The following is a 19324-nucleotide window of genomic DNA, read 5'->3' as shown; positions in this document are numbered from 1 at the left end:
AAACATCAATAGTTGGATGAAGAGCTAAGCAGTATACACCACTCAGATGTCCATGATAAGACCTAATAACCTTGGATCATTAAGACAGGAAGTGCAAAGTGCAAGCAAATTAGAGGTGTCCAAATGGTTAAAACTCTAAATAACAAAATAAAGTATACAATAACAAACCTTATTTTGTTCAAGGTCCCAACATTTAACTTGTTTGTCATCTCCAGCAGAAAACAAATAAGTGTGCCTTTGACTGACGGCAAGTCCTAGTTATCCAAGGAGGTTTATATCAATACTGAACAACTTGCAGTATAACACCCAGCAAAAGAAAATTAATAAAGAAAACAAAGCGAAACCTCAAAGATCTGCCAGATCAACTAACCGCGTATTTGTTCAATATGTCCTGTCAGTGTTAGCTTTAACCTTCCAGATGCAACATCCCATATCTTAAAAAAATAGGCAAATACATCAAATCTTAACAGGAACTGCCTTAATATAAAGATATAAAGCAATGCTAACTCCTTTCTTGAAAACTATTTCGATTGATGCTAATCATAGTTGATAATATGACAACAATACTGAAAACACAGAAAGAAAAAGACCGATATAGCAATTTTATTTGTCAAATTGTTGGATGTTGTTACAGAGTATCTTCACATTGTAGCTTCTTGAATTTTCCATATACATTTTTTATATTTTATGAAAATCAATCTAACAAGAATCTTCACAAAGAAATTGCTAAAAAGCACCTTCCAAGGAAAACAAGTTTTGGCAGAAACCCAGTAAAATAAAAGCACTGATCCTAGCACTTCGTTTTAATAATTTATCGAAACTTCTTTGAAGAAACATAGCTTTCAAATTGAACAATTTATTCATGAAGGATGACTATCTAGCCAATGATGAAATATAGTTCCTTTGAGATTAGACAAAATTATTTAAGTTGAAAAGTAAAATTATATTTTAGCTCCCATAAAACATATAAAGAAAGAGCTCAACATAGTATTTTAATCATATCATCAAGATCCTTGCAGTGTCGAGCATGTCTGAATCTTGTCCAATTCTGGGCAGCACAACCATGTAGGGATCTTGATGTAAGTGGAGTTTGCTCAGGGTTCTAGCTAGTTGAATTCTGAGCAGCACATTTAAAGTGCCCCAGTATCCTACACCACATCTGTGGCATTAGAAGATAATAACAATAATATATCATTTATGATTCCAGATGAGGGCAAAAAAAGGTAAAAGTTACCTTTATCGTCCTGTCTGCTGAACCAGTACAGAACCATGAGTTGCTGGGATCAAAGGCAATGGACCGAACCCATCCCAAGTGGCCACTAATAACCTGAATCAATTAGCAAACAAAATTACATCAACGGTGGTAGATTGTCATACAAAATTAAGTAGCAAGTTCTAAACACTTGAAATTTTATGCACAATAGCACACTTGTTCAGTGAACCAGCATCCTCTCTAGCAACTGTACCTAGCAGATCATAATCATTTTGGACAAACGGAAAAGGAGGGCAAACATACCCTATAATTCTTCCAAGGAGGATGCCATGTGGGACGAGGCCATCTACTTGGAATCCTTTCCATTAGTGCAGATGTAGACTGATATCTGAAACAAACATGCAGAAACTATTAGGGAAATTTCCCTTGTATTATCATAAAGTAGTATGAATAGCAACTAGGTCAATTTGTCCGATTTAAGTAAAAAGGGAAAACCCAGTGCACAAGATTCCACCAGTGTGAATTCTGGGAACAATCAATTTGTCCAGATTGAATACTCGGTCCTAAATAGGCCTTCCTCGTGCCCTATGAATCATATAACAGCTGGGCCAAGATGGAGAAGGGTCAGTTTAATTACAGGTTCAAGCCATGTCGAAATGGGCTACTGAGATTCTACTTATCTAAAACATGAGTTTCAGAAGTATGAGCATAAATTTTGATACTTGAATAAATTTCTATGATGTATACAGTATTCTACCTTATATTGTCGAATTGGATTGTTTGGTTAATTCAGGTTAGATTCAAGTTCGTAATAGGTTAACCCAAATCCAACCCCATTTATGTCCAACTGAGCTTTTCAAATCCTAACCAAGCTCAGGTTTCAAAAAAACCCAACGGCTCCAGTTGATGGCATCATGTCAACAAACCACTGCAGGTCAACCATAATCCAACCACATTTATGTCCAATTGAGATTTTTGATTCCTAACCAAACTCAGGTTTCAAGAAAAACAAAGGTTCCACTGTTGATGACATTGTCACAACAAACCATTGGATGGGGTATACATGATCTTTTTTTCAATTACAACAATAACCAATAATGAGCTAAGTGACCTAATTTTGACTCAACTCAACCAATTTTCAACCTACAATTTCCCCCTTTTATTCATTTAATGCCAAGTGCTACCCTTGACACAGAATGGTTCGCTGGTACATACCATTCCAATGGAAGGAGAGACTCCCATGCCTTTGAAACTTAGATCTTGCTAAATCAATCAAAGCAAAGTGAACGGTATGCTGACTACAAGCAATCATACAAGTCATTCTTGAAGCGTTCAACGAGTCTCATTTAGATAAAATTACATGTCATGGATAAAGAAAACAAATGATGCAGCAAGTACCATCACCGCTTCTTTACTGCATGTACAAGAATATATGTGACTTTTCTGTAGAAGGTTCAAGACTAAAAGAGCAAAATCCTTGTAAATGATTTTCAAATTAAAAAAATACTGGAATATACATATTACAGGCATACACAATAACAGCCAAAATAAGCAAAATGTTCTTTAATAAATAAAGACAGCACAAAAGGAGTAAGAGTGAGTATCACCTGTCCGTAACAGAAAGTACAGTCCCTGTATTTCTGCTTGCAGTACCAATCTCACTGTAAAAAAAGAAATCACATGAACTTATAGTCAAGCTAATCGTTAAAATATCTGCACAAAGTGAAAGCAATGCACAAATGTGACAAGATAAGATAGTGGACATACGGTCCTTTTGGTAGCATGGCAGGTGCAGGAACAATTGCATTTTGGTTCCCATCATTTTGAGAAGCCTTGGCTTCTTGGCTGCCTGCAAAATAATCATAATGATATTCAAAGAGCAGGCTAAAACAGAAATAATCTAACATGGTGGTATTCTAAACTCTATACAAGGCTGCCAATCCCAGGAATGCGGGAGGGTCCATGTCCATGTATATAGTCTTGCCTTACAAGTAGGAAAAAACCTTGACACTGAGTTTGTAAAGGAGCTTCTTGCTTATGTTGCCAAGGTTCATCCTTGATTGTGGAACTGTTTGTCAAACTTGAACTTTGTACCCATTTTCACTTTCAATATCAAATTTTCCCTATACCCCATTGCAGTTCATGTCATTCGGATTTATAAATCTCTTTCTAGCTTGAAATTTTCATTTCTAATATTATATTTTTCATCAACATGACATTGGAAACAATGTTCTATTTAACATGCCAGTAATTAGACTCATCTCCAGCAGTGGACCACATGGCATGCATTCAGGTTGTGAATTTTGAAGAGCATCAACATCAGTAAAAACATATATCTAAAGAAAGAAACCTACCTCTGAGAAACTCTATCCCCAACGACTTCCTTCTTTTGAACTAGTTAATAGAATAATTACCACTAACGCACATGATGCTAGTTTTGCTGATTGTAAAAGCCAGCAATGACAAGATGATTGGTCAAATTGTACGAGTAGTTACATTATGCTGAAACAATGAACAAACAAAATGACAAATTGATTGAGCCTTCAATTCTACATTATGTTCAAACCAATAAATAAGCAAACTTTATGACACACATTACTGTTCTGGATCTGATTCATTTGATAATGCATAAACATTACGTGAGTTGTAGTGCATAAAAAATTAGTGATGTTTTTAATAAAGCACACAAGAGGTGAGGGATTAAGACAGAAAAACCAGGTGAGGTGAGATACAGACTGCAATTGAGAAAAAAGTTCAAAACATACCAGGAAGAGCCAAAGCAGCTTGATCTCCTTTTCCCAGCCCACCAGGATAGTTTTGCTCTCTAGTCTGCTGACCGGACAAGTTTGCTACCGATCCATATTCAGCTTGCACTTCCAAAATTCAAAGGACATGAAGTAATGCACAAAGTTAGGACTTCCCCTTAAACATTTTCCCCTGAAAGAATACAAACAAATGAACCAAGAAGTTCCATTATTTTCCTTTTCCCGTGTATCACTAAACCATGCCATCATCACCTTTGTCTCTTATAACAGGAAACTGAACACAAATCCTGCACAGTGAGGTTGCACTTTCAAAAGAAAAACCGACGAAACAACTTCCAATTGCAATTTTTCCACATCAATATGCATTTTTTTAGGGTAACTCAAGGGAAGAAAAGTGAGAAACAACAGATACTGAGAAGAGACTGTCGCCAACCTTGTAGCTGATCCGAATCCGCTTGCTGCAAAGTGAAGGGAACGAACAGAGAAGTCAAGCACAAAGAAGGAACAGAGAGGCGAAGAGGTTGATGTCGTGAGGGTCAGGTTTTAAGGGGAACCTACCTCTCGGGATCGGAAGGAGAATGATGGCCATGGATCGGGGAGAATAGGTCGAGAGCGCGCTTGAGGGACTTGAAACTGAGCTTCTTGAGCGACTGCGGCTCCACCGGGAGCTCCATCGCGGCCGTCGGACGCGGGGCGGCCACCACGCCGGGCATCGGCCTACTAACTAGCCCTCCCTCGCTCGCTCCCTGCCTCTTGCTTTTGCCTCCTCTTCCTTTGAAACCCTCCTTCCTACTCGTGGTTTGTATATGACCCGACACGAGGCCACACCGACGTCACGGTATTTGTCACGCGATATGTACTTGTCGGATTCGGGTAAGGGATTGGAGGAAGGACTGCATAAATCCGACCCGGCTCACCAGTGGCGGACTGTCGAAACAATCCATTAGTTAACGGGTTGAATGAGGTTGAAACTACGGACTTATATTGTAACATCCCTAATTAGTCCCATATGAAAAGTGGATATGATTAAGATTAATTTATAAGAGTCTAATGAGTATATTATTATTGATTAATTTCAACTTAAGTATTTTAATCAATGGTTTTGATCAAATGAAATTGATAGGTGACCGAGCATCTATCAAATTGTATATTATTTATATATAATCGATGAATTTTCTACTTCTATCTTTGATTTTAAACTTATTCTTTTTATTTTTTTATAATCCATAATAACAGTCTATATTTTCTTTTGGATGAATTCTAAAACAAATCTTTTTTTAGGTTTTCTCGTATAATTTGAGAACGGTTGAATCAATCAAATTCGTTATCATGTTTCGAAAAATATGTTAAGCATGTTTAGAAATAGTAACAGATATAAAAGTCTGTCTATTTATTTGTTTTTATTTCTAAACTAATAATGATGTGTATTTGAAATGTTTTTAATATAAATTAGTTTTCATTAGGTTTTGAAATATCTTTGAATAGATTTATAATGTTTTGATGAAAGTGTGCAGTAAACCTATTCAAAAAATCTTATACACCAAATATTATAGGATATTTGGGTAAAATAAATTATAAAATCGCCTTTCCCTTACGAAGTAAATAAAAAAAATATAAAATGCCCCCATGCAGGATCGAACTACAGACCTTCAGTTTACAAGACTGACGCTCTACCACTGAGCTATAGGGGCAATTGTTGAAGTGAGAATAACAATATCATTGATACATAAAATTTTAATGTGAGTATAATAAAACCCCAACTGCAAACTGATATCTACAAAATGGCAAATAATATGCGATCAAAATGTCAAACAAAAAGTAATTTGACAAAATAGTCAGAAATATTTTGAAGACACTGTTACATAAACATCATACAGAAAAATAAAAATAAATCAGTGATCAGTCCTACTTTGATATGATATGGCAAGAACATGGAATAAAATTATCAGGAAATGAAAAAGATCAAAACCAGTGAAGATTGACCAACTAACTTCTATATGATTGGGAAGGACACTTAATAGCAGGTGGATGAAGGAAGTTCCAATCAACAAGAGAAAAATAAAACTTTGTGATTGTGGTGGTAGCGGAAGCTCTTGGTATTTCCGTCTTTTGGAAAGAGCCACTAAACGATCGGACTAGACAGGTGCAGGTAGCTCGACTGTGTTACCCAGAAAATAAAAAAATAAAAACTATCTTCAAATGCATTTACATAGTTTTGCAACCCATAGATGGTTTACTTCTTGCTAGAAACTACTATAAATAACAAAACTTGACAATCACAGATCATCCACCATGAAAAGTTCAGAGCTTCCTTGAAGCAGAGAATTTAAGACAACAAAGAACAGGTTATTTTGAAGTAGAAACAAGAATTTATACAGCAATAGTTGTAGGCACCCAAAATTTGTACCCGACTAAAGTATGTATGATAATATAGTCTTTATTGCACTTAAATGGATCTAAATGTCCACTTTTGCCTATAGGTAGAAGTATCTTGCTTCAACTGGGTGAAAAAAACCCAAACACACTGTAATATATTTGCCTGGATACTGGAATATCTTGCTTTAGTCTGAGAGAAGGAGAATATTTTGACGCTAAAGAGAGATTGAAAAACCGAAATACACGAGAAGATAGTCTTGACTGTCAAATCAAACTAAATCAAAGATTTTAACGTTTAAAAGAATCATATACATTCTATGTTTTGAAACTCTCCAGAGACAAGTTTATAGATACATAAAAAATTATTTTAGACAGAATCACTTAGCAGCAATATGAAACAGGAACACAAAACACAGATTTCCTATTTCTTATAAATGAGGCTGCTTGGCATGAATGTATGAGAGATTTACATTGCTAGGATCAATAAAATATCCCATCACAATTTGTTCCCATAATTGTTTGGATGAGTAAATTTGATTAGTTAGATACTTGATAATGAGTTATTACATATGCTGCAAATGCCCTTTTTGACATCAACATTATTGTTCACTCCATCTGTCAGCAAAATTCCACCACCATCGAAGATTTCATTGACTGCTCAATCTACCACAGCTTCTCAGTTTCTTATCATTTTCCTCACTTTGTTCAATCAACAATTTTTAGAAACAACATTTGTCTTCTACCTTCGGTAATTCGATATGATCCTTAAATTACTATGATGATCCAAGTACCTAAATGAGACGAATTTAGGACTTGACAACTGCAACACTTGGAACTCTAAATGATGGCACCGGTGGAATGTATACAATGGTTACCCAATGCAGGTAGGGCAAGCATGTAATGAAGTTGATTTGCAACTAAATAACTCGAGTATAGAATAACAAGCAAGGGCACCAAGGGAGAAGATGAGCTGTAGATTTAGTCTCGGATCTCAAGTTATAATCCACTTCTTCAATAGAAGACTTCTTTGACAGTTTTCACTCTCAGCCTTAAGTCAGAACGCATTATACATTAGTAACAAAATCTACATACTTTAACATACTGTGCTACAAATGCAAGATGTTTATGGCATTGCAGAAACTGAAAAAGAGATGTGGGACATACAACGAGCAGATAGAAAGCATAAATTTTCCATAAAATTTCTCCTTAATTTCAAAAAATGAAGCAAGACATGAAGTAGAAACCTGTCAGTTGCTCCATGCATTAGCCATTTCATGAAGAATTTCAAGAAAAATAGGCAAGGGAACTGATCATAGCAATTTGCCACTAGTATCACACGCCACACATCAAGTGTTCGAGAAAAATCCAAAACCAACAGGGAGAAGAAGGTGTACCCAAGCACCTCATAAGCCTACGCTTTGGATCGTCCTCGGTACGGACGAGTAGTAATGTGCCTCGAGCTCCTTGAAGCTCGGCGACCGCCGCTGCTTCAGCTCTGGACCGGCGGGTGATTGACCTAAAACCAAAAGAACGTGGCATAAGCGCGTGTAGAAAGAAAAAACCAAAGGGTTTAGTGAGGTCGACAAGGTGACTCAAGTCGACGACGACGTCGGCCACGTCGTTGTTACCCCCTCTGCAGCCACGTCTTGTGTCTGGGTGGCCGCCGCCCGCCGCCCCCGCCCCCGCCCCCGGGCGTCTGCAGATACAAGATCCGGGCCCCAAGAAAAGGGCCCAGATATAATGGCTCACTGTAGTTGATGATGGGCCATAATTGGGCCGTCCACATCTAAAGCTCATATGCATGAGCAAACAAATGAACTTGGTCAAGAGGCATTTGTCATCACATCCAAGCAATAACTTTGCTTTAATTAACATTTGTTGCACAACTGATATAAGAATAAGATCACCAAGAACCATTTAAAACATCAGTTAATGATTCAGTGGTCAATACCAAAGAAGGGAAGGTTGCTCAGGAACAGTGAAAGCATCCAATATATAAACTGGTAAAAGCATGCTCAAGATTCATAGCACCAGACCATGCAAGTTCCCTGCTTGCTGACCACCTTATGGACTTCTGTTTGAACTAACAACAGAATATATCTATAGGTCTTATACAAAAAGTAGTACAACTGTGTGCTGCTCATTTGTACAACATAATTATATGATAATTGATAATATACAAATTTGAAAATCTAGTTATGGAGTATGGATGTGCATTGTCCTCTTTACTGGGTCAAACTCCAATATTCCACCCTTTTTACATCATACGCCGCTAAACGTTCAAGTAGAATTTACAGTCGCCTCTGTTTTGCTGTTTCAGAGAGGTATCCATCCCTGTCATTCATGTTTATATCAGAATAAATACTAAATGAAACCTTCAGTATGGAAGTTCAATGAAAAAAATGCTAGATTGATCCATGGACAGACCTTGATTAATCCATTTTCTGTACCACAAAAGATGATATCATTTGCCGCAAGCAGGCTCGTGACCTTGCTACCGGTTGATAATCTACCTACCTTCTGCTGCTGTCCTCTTAACCAGATCTATCACAAATTCCCAGGTTCAAGATCAATAAACCTAACCAAGTAGCAAAGATTCAAATGGATTATGTTAAGAAATTGAGAATATAATAATGTCACCTGAACTACACTTCTGGATGAGCTGCAATTCAAGTAAACGAAATCTTCTACTACTTCCATTGACTGGACGCTTGCTCGCCTTGTCATATTTATCAAGATTTGTGGTTGTCGATGCTTTCGCCAGTCCTGTAACTTTTGAAAATTATATAAAGTTGAATGCAACAATTGGTAAATAAGTCAGTGGTTATCAATCAATACCTTCAAACAAGATCCTTCAACAACAGCACCTGCACTATAAACCCAGTCTTTGTAAAGCTTAATTGAATTTACTGGTTTCTTTTGAATTCTCCAGCTGTAAGCTGGAGCTCTGATCAGAGTCTTATTGCCATCCATCATGTCTACTTCCTGAGGAGATTTTCAGTTTTATAGAATATCCATAACATGTTGAACATGATTTAGATTGAAGCTTGAATATCCAACAAACCTGTATGCTTGAGTCCGTACAGCCAAGATAAACTTTATCACGAGCCACGACCAAACATTTAATATGTTTATTCTTGCATAAAGTTTGGATACTTCTTGATGCTTGACACACCTGGGAAAAATAGTTCAGACTGCTACCTAGAGAATAAATGTCAAGTTCATTCTTAAATAGCATGTACCTTGAGCCCACGGCTACGAGTAATTACAAGGATTTTGCCACCATAAGTTTCCAATTTCTGAATTGGTTCTTTCAACTCTATCACTTCAACACACTCCAATTTCTTTTGTGCCATTTTCCATATCTGTAAAGAATAAATGATATGTGATACTAGTCTTGTTTATCAAATTTGATTCTTTGAATGACAATAGGGCTTGATCACATACTCTGACAGTTTTATCAGATGATCCACTTAAGATACTGTCACCCGACTCAGAAAGGGCAAAGCAAGTGATGGCCCTTTTATGTTCCTTGGCTTCCAACAGAAGCATGGATTTTTGCCCCTTGATGTCCCAGACCTGTTTTATCACGTCCAGTCAAACAAGTTTAATCTTTTAACAATTGAAGACAGATGAACTGTATTTTGATTGGTGGGCTCATATATATAGCTTTTTAATTCATTTCATCTTTGGTACCAAAGAAAAGGTTGATTAATTTAACTGCTACAATGACAAAAACAACCTGCAAGATCCCAACAATATAAATCGGGTCAACTACATGGATTTTTCCCTCCATCAAACCTTGTTGAGACCATGTTGATATATTTATCCTAAGCTGTTACCACTTGAATTTGATCCACATAGAGAAAGGTTGAGTACCCTTTTAACTTCATAAGTTCAATGATCTTTTCACAGTTTTTACCAGAGAAATTTTGTGTGTGTCTTTAAAGCAGGGCAATATTGAGAATAATGACTATTTTACATTGTTTTCAGTAGGAAAAGCTCGAGTTTGTGCACAATGCTGTAGGAATAAAAAATGATGGTTTAAATGAAATTTCTGTCCAAACAATGCTTACCTTAATTGAGCCATCTGAATGACCAACACATAGCAGTCCTTTACAGAAGATAAGGGCAGTTGCAGCTCCGCTGCCTACCTGACCTACCTCCAAAATTTGAGTATGTACACATGATACACGCTGCATTTCTCATAAAAATGAGATGAAGCTTGTATATTAGTTGATCAAGACTATAGCAAGTCTCAAAGTTGGAATGAAACTAAGAAATTGCAGGAAGGAAACTTTTAGCTCTAGTTGTAGTCTCGCTAGTAACACGTGTGTTGAATATTAGACGTATGCTTGATATCAAATAAATATGTTACCTAAACATCATCGAGTCAGCACTCATGCTAAAATTTCAATGATAATTAAGTAGCGTGGTAGTAATAAACTTATTTACACATCAGTTATAAGCACAATCATTTGCACATTGTCACTTCATTCGTTTGACCCGTACAATTAAGTATGCTCCACCATGGTACAGAGTCTACAGACATTTATTTCATTTATATTAACTGTATGACTTAATTCTTGATAAAAGAGATAAGTATGTAACTGAACTAACCGGTTTGGTTGGAAGAAAATAGTCTGTTACTTTAAGTAATTCTTCAGCCATCCATGTGAAACTTGAGAGTCGTCGAAGAGATTCTCTTATGCCCTCTGAGAAGTTCATAAGTTTTTGCTTTCCTATGAGTTATAGGACCACTGAAGGTTAGATCATAACATGCAAAACAAATTTTAGCCAAACAAATAGCATCTAACATTCTAACAAACTGCAAAGAAATGAAATAGAGATGTAAATAATATCCAATATAAACTTAGTTCATTAGCAAAAAACTGATCTTGCATTGAGGTTTCTTTTCTAATAAAGAGTGCTAATGCAAAATTAAAAAAATCTGAGTCTGTTGTTTTTGCTGCAGCCCTCTTGTCATTTTTATGAAGGCTTCATTTTTCTTTAAATTTTAGAGGATCTACTTTTTTCTTTCCCAGCTAGAATGGTTTTTCCTTTTTCATACATTTTTCAAAATTAAAACAGTTAGGTTCTCAGTCTACTTTCATTTCAAACAATAATAACAACAATAATATGCTACTACAATAAAGCGGTTATCTTTCATCAAAATATGCATTACCTTTTCCAGAAGTGTAATTATATATGCAGATACATGATAAGATTCTCTCATCAAGATCTGAACCTGGATGGAGAAACTGAGCTATTTCATTTAATAAAGTCTCACAGGCAGAATATTTGAGGTTACTTGGACCCTTAATGGCAATTTCACTTCCAAGCCATGCAAGAAGTACTAGACAGTCACGTGAAACACTTTTGACTTTGCTTTGCATTCCTTTTGCCAAAGCATTAAACACAAGATTCCCCATTTTAATGATTCCTTTTGCAGCCTTTGCACTCCATGCATTTATTTCAATATCCTACAAAAGGAATTCAATTTTATTAGCTATATCCAATATGTCTTCTGTCTCAGCATGTGGTATTCACTAAAACGATTGTCTTGTTTGGATGTAAATTTTAACAATCAGAATGCTTGACTATTACCTGTAAGCATGGATCAAGCCAGTCAATATTTTTTATCATATTCCTGTTATACGAAGATGTTAAACCGGCTCTTTTTAACAGCCATGAGGTTGTGTATGATTCTCCTGCCCAAGAATAAGTTCCTCCAATGTTTGCAAGAATATATGCAGATAATGTCTGGGTTGTGGAACTCTTTTCATTTGCAATCGATTCCAATAGAACTTCCATCGCTTCCTCTTTGAAAACACTCTTACCATTTGATCCTTCCTGTAAAGGTTTATAAAAATGTCAATGCTTCCTCCTAATACTATTCTTCATATCAGATAATATAAATAAGTATAACGCTTGATAAAGAAAATTATAATAGTTACATGATATTGTTAAAATATGCTTCAGATAATATGAAAAGTGTAAATAAACTGCAAGTCCTAGATACTCAATAATCTGTATAAGATGATAGGTACTTGGAATAATTATGAATTCATTCTTTTAATCAAAGGTAAGTTTTATGCCTTTAAACTGTTCTCACTAAAGATTCATACCGCCGAAATGAGATGTGGAATAAGGAAAAAAACAAGAAAGAAGATAAACACCAGAGTTTACATTGGTCATTAAGCCATATCCACAAGAATAGATAGAGAAGGAGAAACTAAGGTGGTTAGGGGTAAAACAATGGCATAAGACCTCCAAATTCAAAACTCCCTCATCAACAATAATCTGCCCCAGAATTCTTGGGATAGCAAATGGAAAAAAAAAAAAGAAGAATACTTTAAATGTATGTTTTAGTATTTTGGGTATCTTGTGTAAGGTAGTGGGATCTCTCAGTTGGTCTCAATTAGAAACTTAGGCCCTCCACTCCTCAGCCTCCTAGAATCCCCATTTTCAGTGTTCCATAGGCTGACAAATGCAAGACATTGTAGCAAAAGATTTGTCAGGATCTTCTAAGCTGAAATGAAGGCTCTAAGCTTTCTCTAGCATACTCTCCAGTCTCTAGCCTCTACCAGAAGGAGATTGCTAAGATTGAACTCTTCTCTTGATACACAAAGAACTCAAAACACAAAGCCAAGTATTCTTCAGAATACAAATCTAGCCAACTGATACTTTAAGACTCATGGATACTGTTACTTTTCTTAGTTTTCCAAGCAAATGAAATATCCATTATTCTCTTGGTTATGCAACTTCAGAGAAAAGAAATGCAATGTTATAACTTAAAAGGTCAATTGCTAAATTATTGAGGAAAATTCACCAGCATATCCAGTTGAAGCAGGAGATTAGCTGCCATAAGTTGATGCTCAAGTTCAGTCTGTCGGATACAGGCCATCAGCGAGTGCATTATGCCAATACTTTTGTGTTGCCGGATTTGATGAAGTAGGCGAATTGCTGACAACCTGAAGCATTTGGATCAAGGAATTTATTAGAGTTATTAAAGTGTCAAAGCATGATTCATTTATTGTTAGAAGTTAAATCATGTAATTTCATTTAGACATATCACGGCATGTCAATTTCAGCTAATTTCATCCAAAACCTGAGCATTTCTAGCTGGACATCTGCAGGCCCAAAGATTTTAGGTGAAACAAAGTTACTTTCTGTTGGGGGAAAATACAATTGTAAGAGGCTTAAGCATACAGTAGTTGCTCCATGTATAATGGGTTTAGTTGCACTAAACAACCAATATCATCGAGTTCAGAACAGAAGTGAACAATATATAAGTTAATAAGATAAATAAAACACCAAGATTGTATATTCCTAGAAGTTGTTGCTTTGTTGTCTGCTGCTCCTATGACATGACAATGGTAATTTTGATACCCTTCTTCTCCACCACATGCATAGATTTAGTGCCTTACATATGTATCAAAACCATAGTTTTAGAGACATTTCAACCTTCAATGTTGTAGCATGTTTGTTATTTGAGAAAATAGTATGCATCTGCTTGATGCAAATTATGTAATCATGCATGTTACACTGAAAATATTGCTAAACTATTCAATGCTTAGCTCCAATATATGAGCGAACATTTTGTTTGCAGAGGGATGGTTTTACATGATAAGTGCAAATGAACACATATGCAGTAAGATGATCAAGTAAAAATACCAATTTTTATATAGTATACCGTGGAATTTGCAAAATTTCATGAAAATATTCAAGCGCTGCAACTTTGTCACGCTTCTCATTGCTCCTCAGAAGATGAAGAAATGGTTCCACAGGAGTAAACTGTGACAAAAACTTCTTGCAGTTCCCATTAAGACGCATACACCTAACAAGAATAGCTGCCAAAGCCACACCTTCCTCCAAGTTCTTATGCATTGCAGCATTCACAAGTTTAGAGAGAATTTGAGGGGAACTAATTGCTGCCAAATGCATGTTGTTCGTTACATAGTCAAAAGCAGTTACCAAAATTTCAATCATAGCTATTGATGCAGATGAAGGTGTCAGTGGAAGTACTATGGACTTCTTATTGTGACCATCCGGGCTGCAAGCAACCTCCACTAGTGCTGGTAGAAGCTCTAAACTTCTTATCTCTGAAGGTGATGGATTTAGCAAATAGATAAGAATGGCAGCCTCATGCACGTTTCTCTTCAATGCACTGGCTAAATAGTATAAATGTAGGTCCTTCTTCTTAATATCCTGAATAATTGTTTTATCTTCTGATATCAGAAGTAAGAGTATAGTGACTGATTCCCTAATGAACTTCTCTTTTTTAGAAGCTGAAACAATTTCAAGTAGTTGATCAAGGATCTGTTGCTTTGTCAAACTGTGTTTCACCTCTTTTTGCTTTTTGAGTAATTCCCATATTGTTGTTACTTCCAAATCGGCATCTTCACGATTACCTCGACCTTCTGGGAAACAAATAGTTGAAACTGCCTTCTCAAATATTCCAAGCAGTTCAACCTGACTATCCTTTCCATAGTTTGAACTCCCATCGCTCCAATCTTTCTCACTAGTTGGAAAATTCCTTCTTCGCCTTGCATAACTTCCTCGAGAAACCAATTCAGATAAGTTATACCTCTTATGTAATCTAGCTGAAAAAGTGCTAAAGCATCTTAAATCATGTTTTGGTGATCTCCCTGGGGACATCCCCTTTTTTACATAATAGTTACAGAAGGGGTGAGTTTCCACCTCTTTCACATCCAAGACTGAAAATTTTAAATTGCTAAGTGAACTATGTGATCTTCTAGATGATTGAAAACTTGCATTTGCTTCATAGTCTTCTTTGTCTGCAGGATATCCGGGAGATTCCAGAAAAAATGCATCCACATGTTCAGAAGGTGAACATTGGGCTCGACAGTTCCTGTTAATAGTCAGCTAGTTGATTGAGCAGACACATCAAAAACAAGATAAATGATACATGATCATTTAGCAGTAGTGAATGTACCTCTGACCAATGGATGCTAAAGGTCCTACATCAATTGAAGGGATATCTGCTGGACACTCTGTGTGCTGCATTCTTGCCTGCACTAGGAGAAGCAGTGAACTTTAGAAATGTTAGGCCCAATTTCTCTTACTATAAGAAGTTGCTTTTTTTTTGGGTTCGATGAGGAAATTTGGGCAGTTTATGGTATTCAAAGTCAAAACTTTGATGCTACAACCAAATGTCTCTCAGGATGAGGTTCGTAGAATTGTTGAACAGATCATTTATGATGTTAGATATCTTCTGGAAGACATAAAGACCAGGTCAAGGGCAATGCAGCATCCGATTGGCTTAAATGTCTATGGATTGCAAACACAATAAATTAAATTTAGAACAATATATAACCAGTTCCTGGGCTGATGCTAATACCTTACCAGAATGTTCTACAGCAGATGGCAGAGAGGGCCTGGCCAAGTGTCAGAAGAGAAGTATGTGCTGAAAATTAACCTTTGTATCCATTAGGTTTTGGGTCATGAAGGCTAGAATTTTTTATTTCCTACAGGTTCTGAAAGTGAACTTATACCAAAATACAGGTCACTAGTCATACAGGTTACCTCTGAATCGCTTTCTTCATCCGCAGAACCAATATGTGAGTAGAAAGAAATTGGTGAATCTGACTGGGATTCTTCTAACATTTCTTGAAGGCATCTAATGTCAAAGCTCTCCTTGATTCCACCAGGAAAACTAATATCCAAGTTCAGTGGAGTATAATTTTCATCCTTCCTTTCTGTGAAAATTTCTTGTTCATCAGAAATGGATGCAGAGGCCTCAATATTTACTTCTATGTTATCTTCAAGATTAAGCTGATACACCATCTTTGCCTGCAAGAATTGACTTATATAATAAAAACATAGATGCTTTCAATTAACATGGTACAATTGTGAAGTGGCTGCTTGTTATAACAAAGCCCAAAAGAAAAAAGTAAAAAAAGAAAGTGCAGATGCAAAGGTAATATGCGCGCTTCTTTCTTAACAACATACTTTCCTAAAGGGAAATATAGCTCCACTGGTGTTGTCCAAGCAAAACCTATGATGTGGCTTTATAAAAACTATATGTATCAATATAATATATATGCAGATTTAGGTTTAAAAAAAAGGTGGAATTTATTACTGAGTTTCAGTAGTCACCTCCAAATTGATTAGTCAATAAGTGCAACAATGGATGTCTGACATGTGGCCAAGTAAGATTACAGTTCTATTTACCTTTTCATGTAAAGTGAAAAACAATTAATCATGTTTGACTTCTGATTCTAGATTTATTTTTCTCAATCAGATTCCGGTTGGACAATTTATTTGTCAAGTAGTAAATTATTTGTCAATAAACGTCATTTACACATAATAATATTACTTTGGAAGAAAAGTTGAAGTTTTAGCTACTTACATTCTGAAAATTCGACCAAGGTACTTGCTTGATAGAGTTGAAACATCTGGTACTTGCAGAACCTCTATATCTGTTCATAAACAGTGGCCGAGAATAAGAAACTGTGTTAACTCTAAGCTCATTTAAATGCCTATCTCAGAAATTCACAAGATATAAGTTATTTAAGCAAGGCAAAATCATGGTGTTTGGATACTGAAGTCTACAGTCTTTCTGTTGCTGAAGCAAATTATGTTCCCAATGTCATTAGCACTAGTGTAGAAGCAAAAGCTTGAAGATATATCTATGACCATGACAGATCTAACTGTGACATCTACAATGAGTTGCACATTCTACATGTGCTTGGTTTTGTCCTCAAGCAAGCAGATGGGTATGGACTTAAGAAGCTGTGCAAATACAAAGAGTCAAAGATATCCAAGATCATACAATATAGAAAAAATTATAAATAAAAAGACGTTAAAATATATATGATTAGATCTTATTTTTAGTCCCACAGTAAACCTAAATGGGTTGGTAGATTTCTGACCATTGTTGTCATCCCCTGCAGCCATCCTCATGTTATTGATGCATGCAGAGTGATTTTAGGCAGGAGATGACTGGTTTATATGTGAAGCTTCACAGAAATGTAGATTACTTACTGATAATTTTCTGCCTCCCTCTCACCATGGTCAGCACCCGAGCGTTCCTTGTTCCATGGAGGAGTTTCACCATATGAGACAACCTGATAGTACATCAACCAATCTTTATACCTTCTCACATGCTGCCTTGCAATCTCCTCCACCTCCTCCTCATCTTCTGTTCTACTCGTCAAAGAACCAAAAAGACTTCGCCACAGGCCCGGCGCGAGCTCCTTCCTGAAGCAATTGGGCGAGACCAACAGAGACTGGAGCAAATGCATCATCATCTGCCACTCATCCCTGCGAAGCTTCCAAACCAGCGCGAGGTAGAAGTAGGAGCAGCAGACCAAGTACCGGTTGTCGACCCCGGCCGTACTCCCGACCTCATCCAGCAACGCCGGCATCTGCAGCATCTTCTCGGAGGCGGCGAGCCTCTGGGTCCACCCATCACGGCACTGGCACTGCAGGGCGACCTCGATGTTCTCGATCCCCCAGTAGAGGTTGGAGAGGACGGAGTGCTCGGAGAACTCGAAGAAGGCCTGGTGCGAGGCGGCGAGGGCGCGGCCGCACCGGAGCTGGAGCGACTTCCGGGCGGCCGCGTCGGAGAGGAAGCGGTGGACGTGGCGGTTGACGGACGAGACCAGGGAGCGGACGGCGTCGAGGTCGAGCCTCTGGGCGAGGCGGAGAGGGGGAGGGGAAGAGGCGGAAGCCATGGGAGTGAGTCGGAGAGGGGATGGAATGGGAGGAGGATGAGGCAAAGGGGAAGTGAGAGAGTCGAGGGAATGGAACGTTCGCTCGTGACTGCATGTAGACAAAAGGCCAAACGCGACGGGGGCCCGCGCACCCGCTACGGCTCTCCACAGCACGACAACGTGACCGCTGCCGCGGCTGCTGCCGCTGTCTCGGGTCGCCATCCTCCCCTTCCCAAGGACAAAATGCCTGCCTCGGTCATCCTCTCCGCCACGAGAAAGCAACTGCGTGTGAGTTACCACAACCACCACCCTGTACCAAAATCAACCCTGCACCATGTCAGTAAATTTCTCGGTTCGCAGGTGTGACGATGGCTCCTTTGTCGCAGTGGTAGGAATTTCCTCGAGAGACTTCGTCGATCGCTTTAGGTGCCAATTGCTCTGACAGGAATTACATGTGCGTCTTCGTCTAACGAGTTGCAGACGAGCACAGTGGAGTGAAACAGTGCAGCCCATCAGGATTCATGGAGCAAAATCCGGAGAAGAATCGAGCAGTAGCCACCCACGTATCTTCTCCTCTGGATCCTGTCAATTCTTGGTTACATTCCTGCTAGTTCAGGATTAAAATGTGAGATGATGATGATACATGTTAGTACAGGATGATAATAATAAAGAACATATCAACAAGTGACTTGGTGAAAAGACACATTACTGTGGCCTTGGGAGTGTTGCATACCTCCTCCTTTCCTTTCACAAACTTCTTTTTATTTTTGTTTTGCTTTTTGTTTTATGTGAATTATTCGATGGGAAAGATCATTTCAGCATGCAACGGAAGTCACAAGCCTAGTTTTGGAGTTACAGTATAAGAATCCAATGGCCAGTATCTATAAAGCAGAAGAATACAGAATCCAATGACCATGGATTATATTATTTCTCTGTTAACTGTTAATTATTTTTCATGTCCATGGTCTTTGGGAAAATGTCTAATTAAATTGGCTGGAAAGTAACAGTTCAAATTTTTAGAACTAACCATACGTACATGATTATGATATTGACACTCGAGCACACATTTTGTTGTGACACAATGAAACACATGGTCATGATTGGCATACTAGAGTGTCACAATAGCATTAAGTAGTTGCCCTAGCAAGGGTCAATAGAATGTCATCTTGACCAATACTTAGATCTAACAAGGATAAGATGGATGATAGAGAGTCTATTTGTGTGACTCAAAGATTACTCAGGTCAAGAGAGATCAATCTAACCATGATGACAAAACTCATCCTGTGCCC

At 37.6% G+C, this 19324-nt stretch overlaps 2 protein-coding genes and 1 non-coding gene across 4 annotated transcripts in view; all 3 read right to left on the bottom strand.

Annotated features, from left to right (window-relative positions):
• LOC135618978 (protein pleiotropic regulatory locus 1-like) overlaps positions 1 to 4700 on the bottom strand; it is an 8838-nt gene extending 4138 nt beyond the window's left edge. The window contains exons 1-11 of the mRNA XM_065120496.1: positions 4537 to 4700; positions 4412 to 4436; positions 4231 to 4265; positions 3979 to 4086; positions 2981 to 3062; positions 2821 to 2874; positions 1517 to 1601; positions 1235 to 1327; positions 371 to 434; positions 169 to 254; positions 1 to 70 (exon numbers count right to left, since the gene is read on the bottom strand). The exon at positions 1 to 70 is cut by the window's left edge and continues 32 nt beyond it. Of these exons, the coding sequence (XP_064976568.1) occupies positions 1 to 70; positions 169 to 254; positions 371 to 434; positions 1235 to 1327; positions 1517 to 1601; positions 2821 to 2874; positions 2981 to 3062; positions 3979 to 4086; positions 4231 to 4265; positions 4412 to 4436; positions 4537 to 4567 (733 nt within the window). The 5' untranslated portion in view covers positions 4568 to 4700. The remainder of the gene's footprint in view (positions 71 to 168; positions 255 to 370; positions 435 to 1234; positions 1328 to 1516; positions 1602 to 2820; positions 2875 to 2980; positions 3063 to 3978; positions 4087 to 4230; positions 4266 to 4411; positions 4437 to 4536) is intronic.
• Positions 4701 to 5597: 897 nt separating this feature from the next.
• TRNAT-UGU (transfer RNA threonine (anticodon UGU)) lies at positions 5598 to 5669 on the bottom strand. Its single transcript has one exon. It is a non-coding gene; the product is annotated as a tRNA-Thr (tRNA).
• A 2650-nt stretch (positions 5670 to 8319) lies between these two features.
• LOC135618977 (putative E3 ubiquitin-protein ligase LIN-1) lies at positions 8320 to 18315 on the bottom strand. 2 transcript variants are annotated; one of them, XM_065120493.1, is made up of 17 exons: positions 17365 to 18315; positions 16730 to 16799; positions 15904 to 16170; positions 15314 to 15390; positions 14051 to 15229; positions 13187 to 13328; positions 11962 to 12207; positions 11540 to 11837; positions 10975 to 11096; positions 10431 to 10550; positions 9802 to 9933; positions 9597 to 9719; positions 9419 to 9529; positions 9193 to 9339; positions 8995 to 9126; positions 8782 to 8898; positions 8320 to 8688 (listed from the first exon to the last, which is right to left on the bottom strand). In XM_065120493.1, the coding sequence occupies exons 1-17, from the start codon at positions 18255 to 18257 to the stop codon at positions 8671 to 8673; spliced, it is 4194 nt and encodes a 1397-aa protein (XP_064976565.1). In that variant the 5' UTR covers positions 18258 to 18315; the 3' UTR covers positions 8320 to 8670. The 2 variants fall into 2 exon arrangements, with proteins under 2 accessions (XP_064976565.1, XP_064976566.1); XM_065120494.1 differs by having other exon boundaries at positions 8995 to 9120; positions 17365 to 18310.
• Positions 18316 to 19324: the final 1009 nt, after the last annotated feature.

Source organism: Musa acuminata, chromosome BXJ2-8, assembly GCF_036884655.1.
Source record: "Musa acuminata AAA Group cultivar baxijiao chromosome BXJ2-8, Cavendish_Baxijiao_AAA, whole genome shotgun sequence".
NCBI classification, from domain to species: Eukaryota; Viridiplantae; Streptophyta; class Magnoliopsida; order Zingiberales; family Musaceae; genus Musa; species Musa acuminata.
The sequence above is the reverse complement of the archived record's forward strand: the minus strand, read 5'-3'. Positions and strand labels throughout refer to the sequence as shown.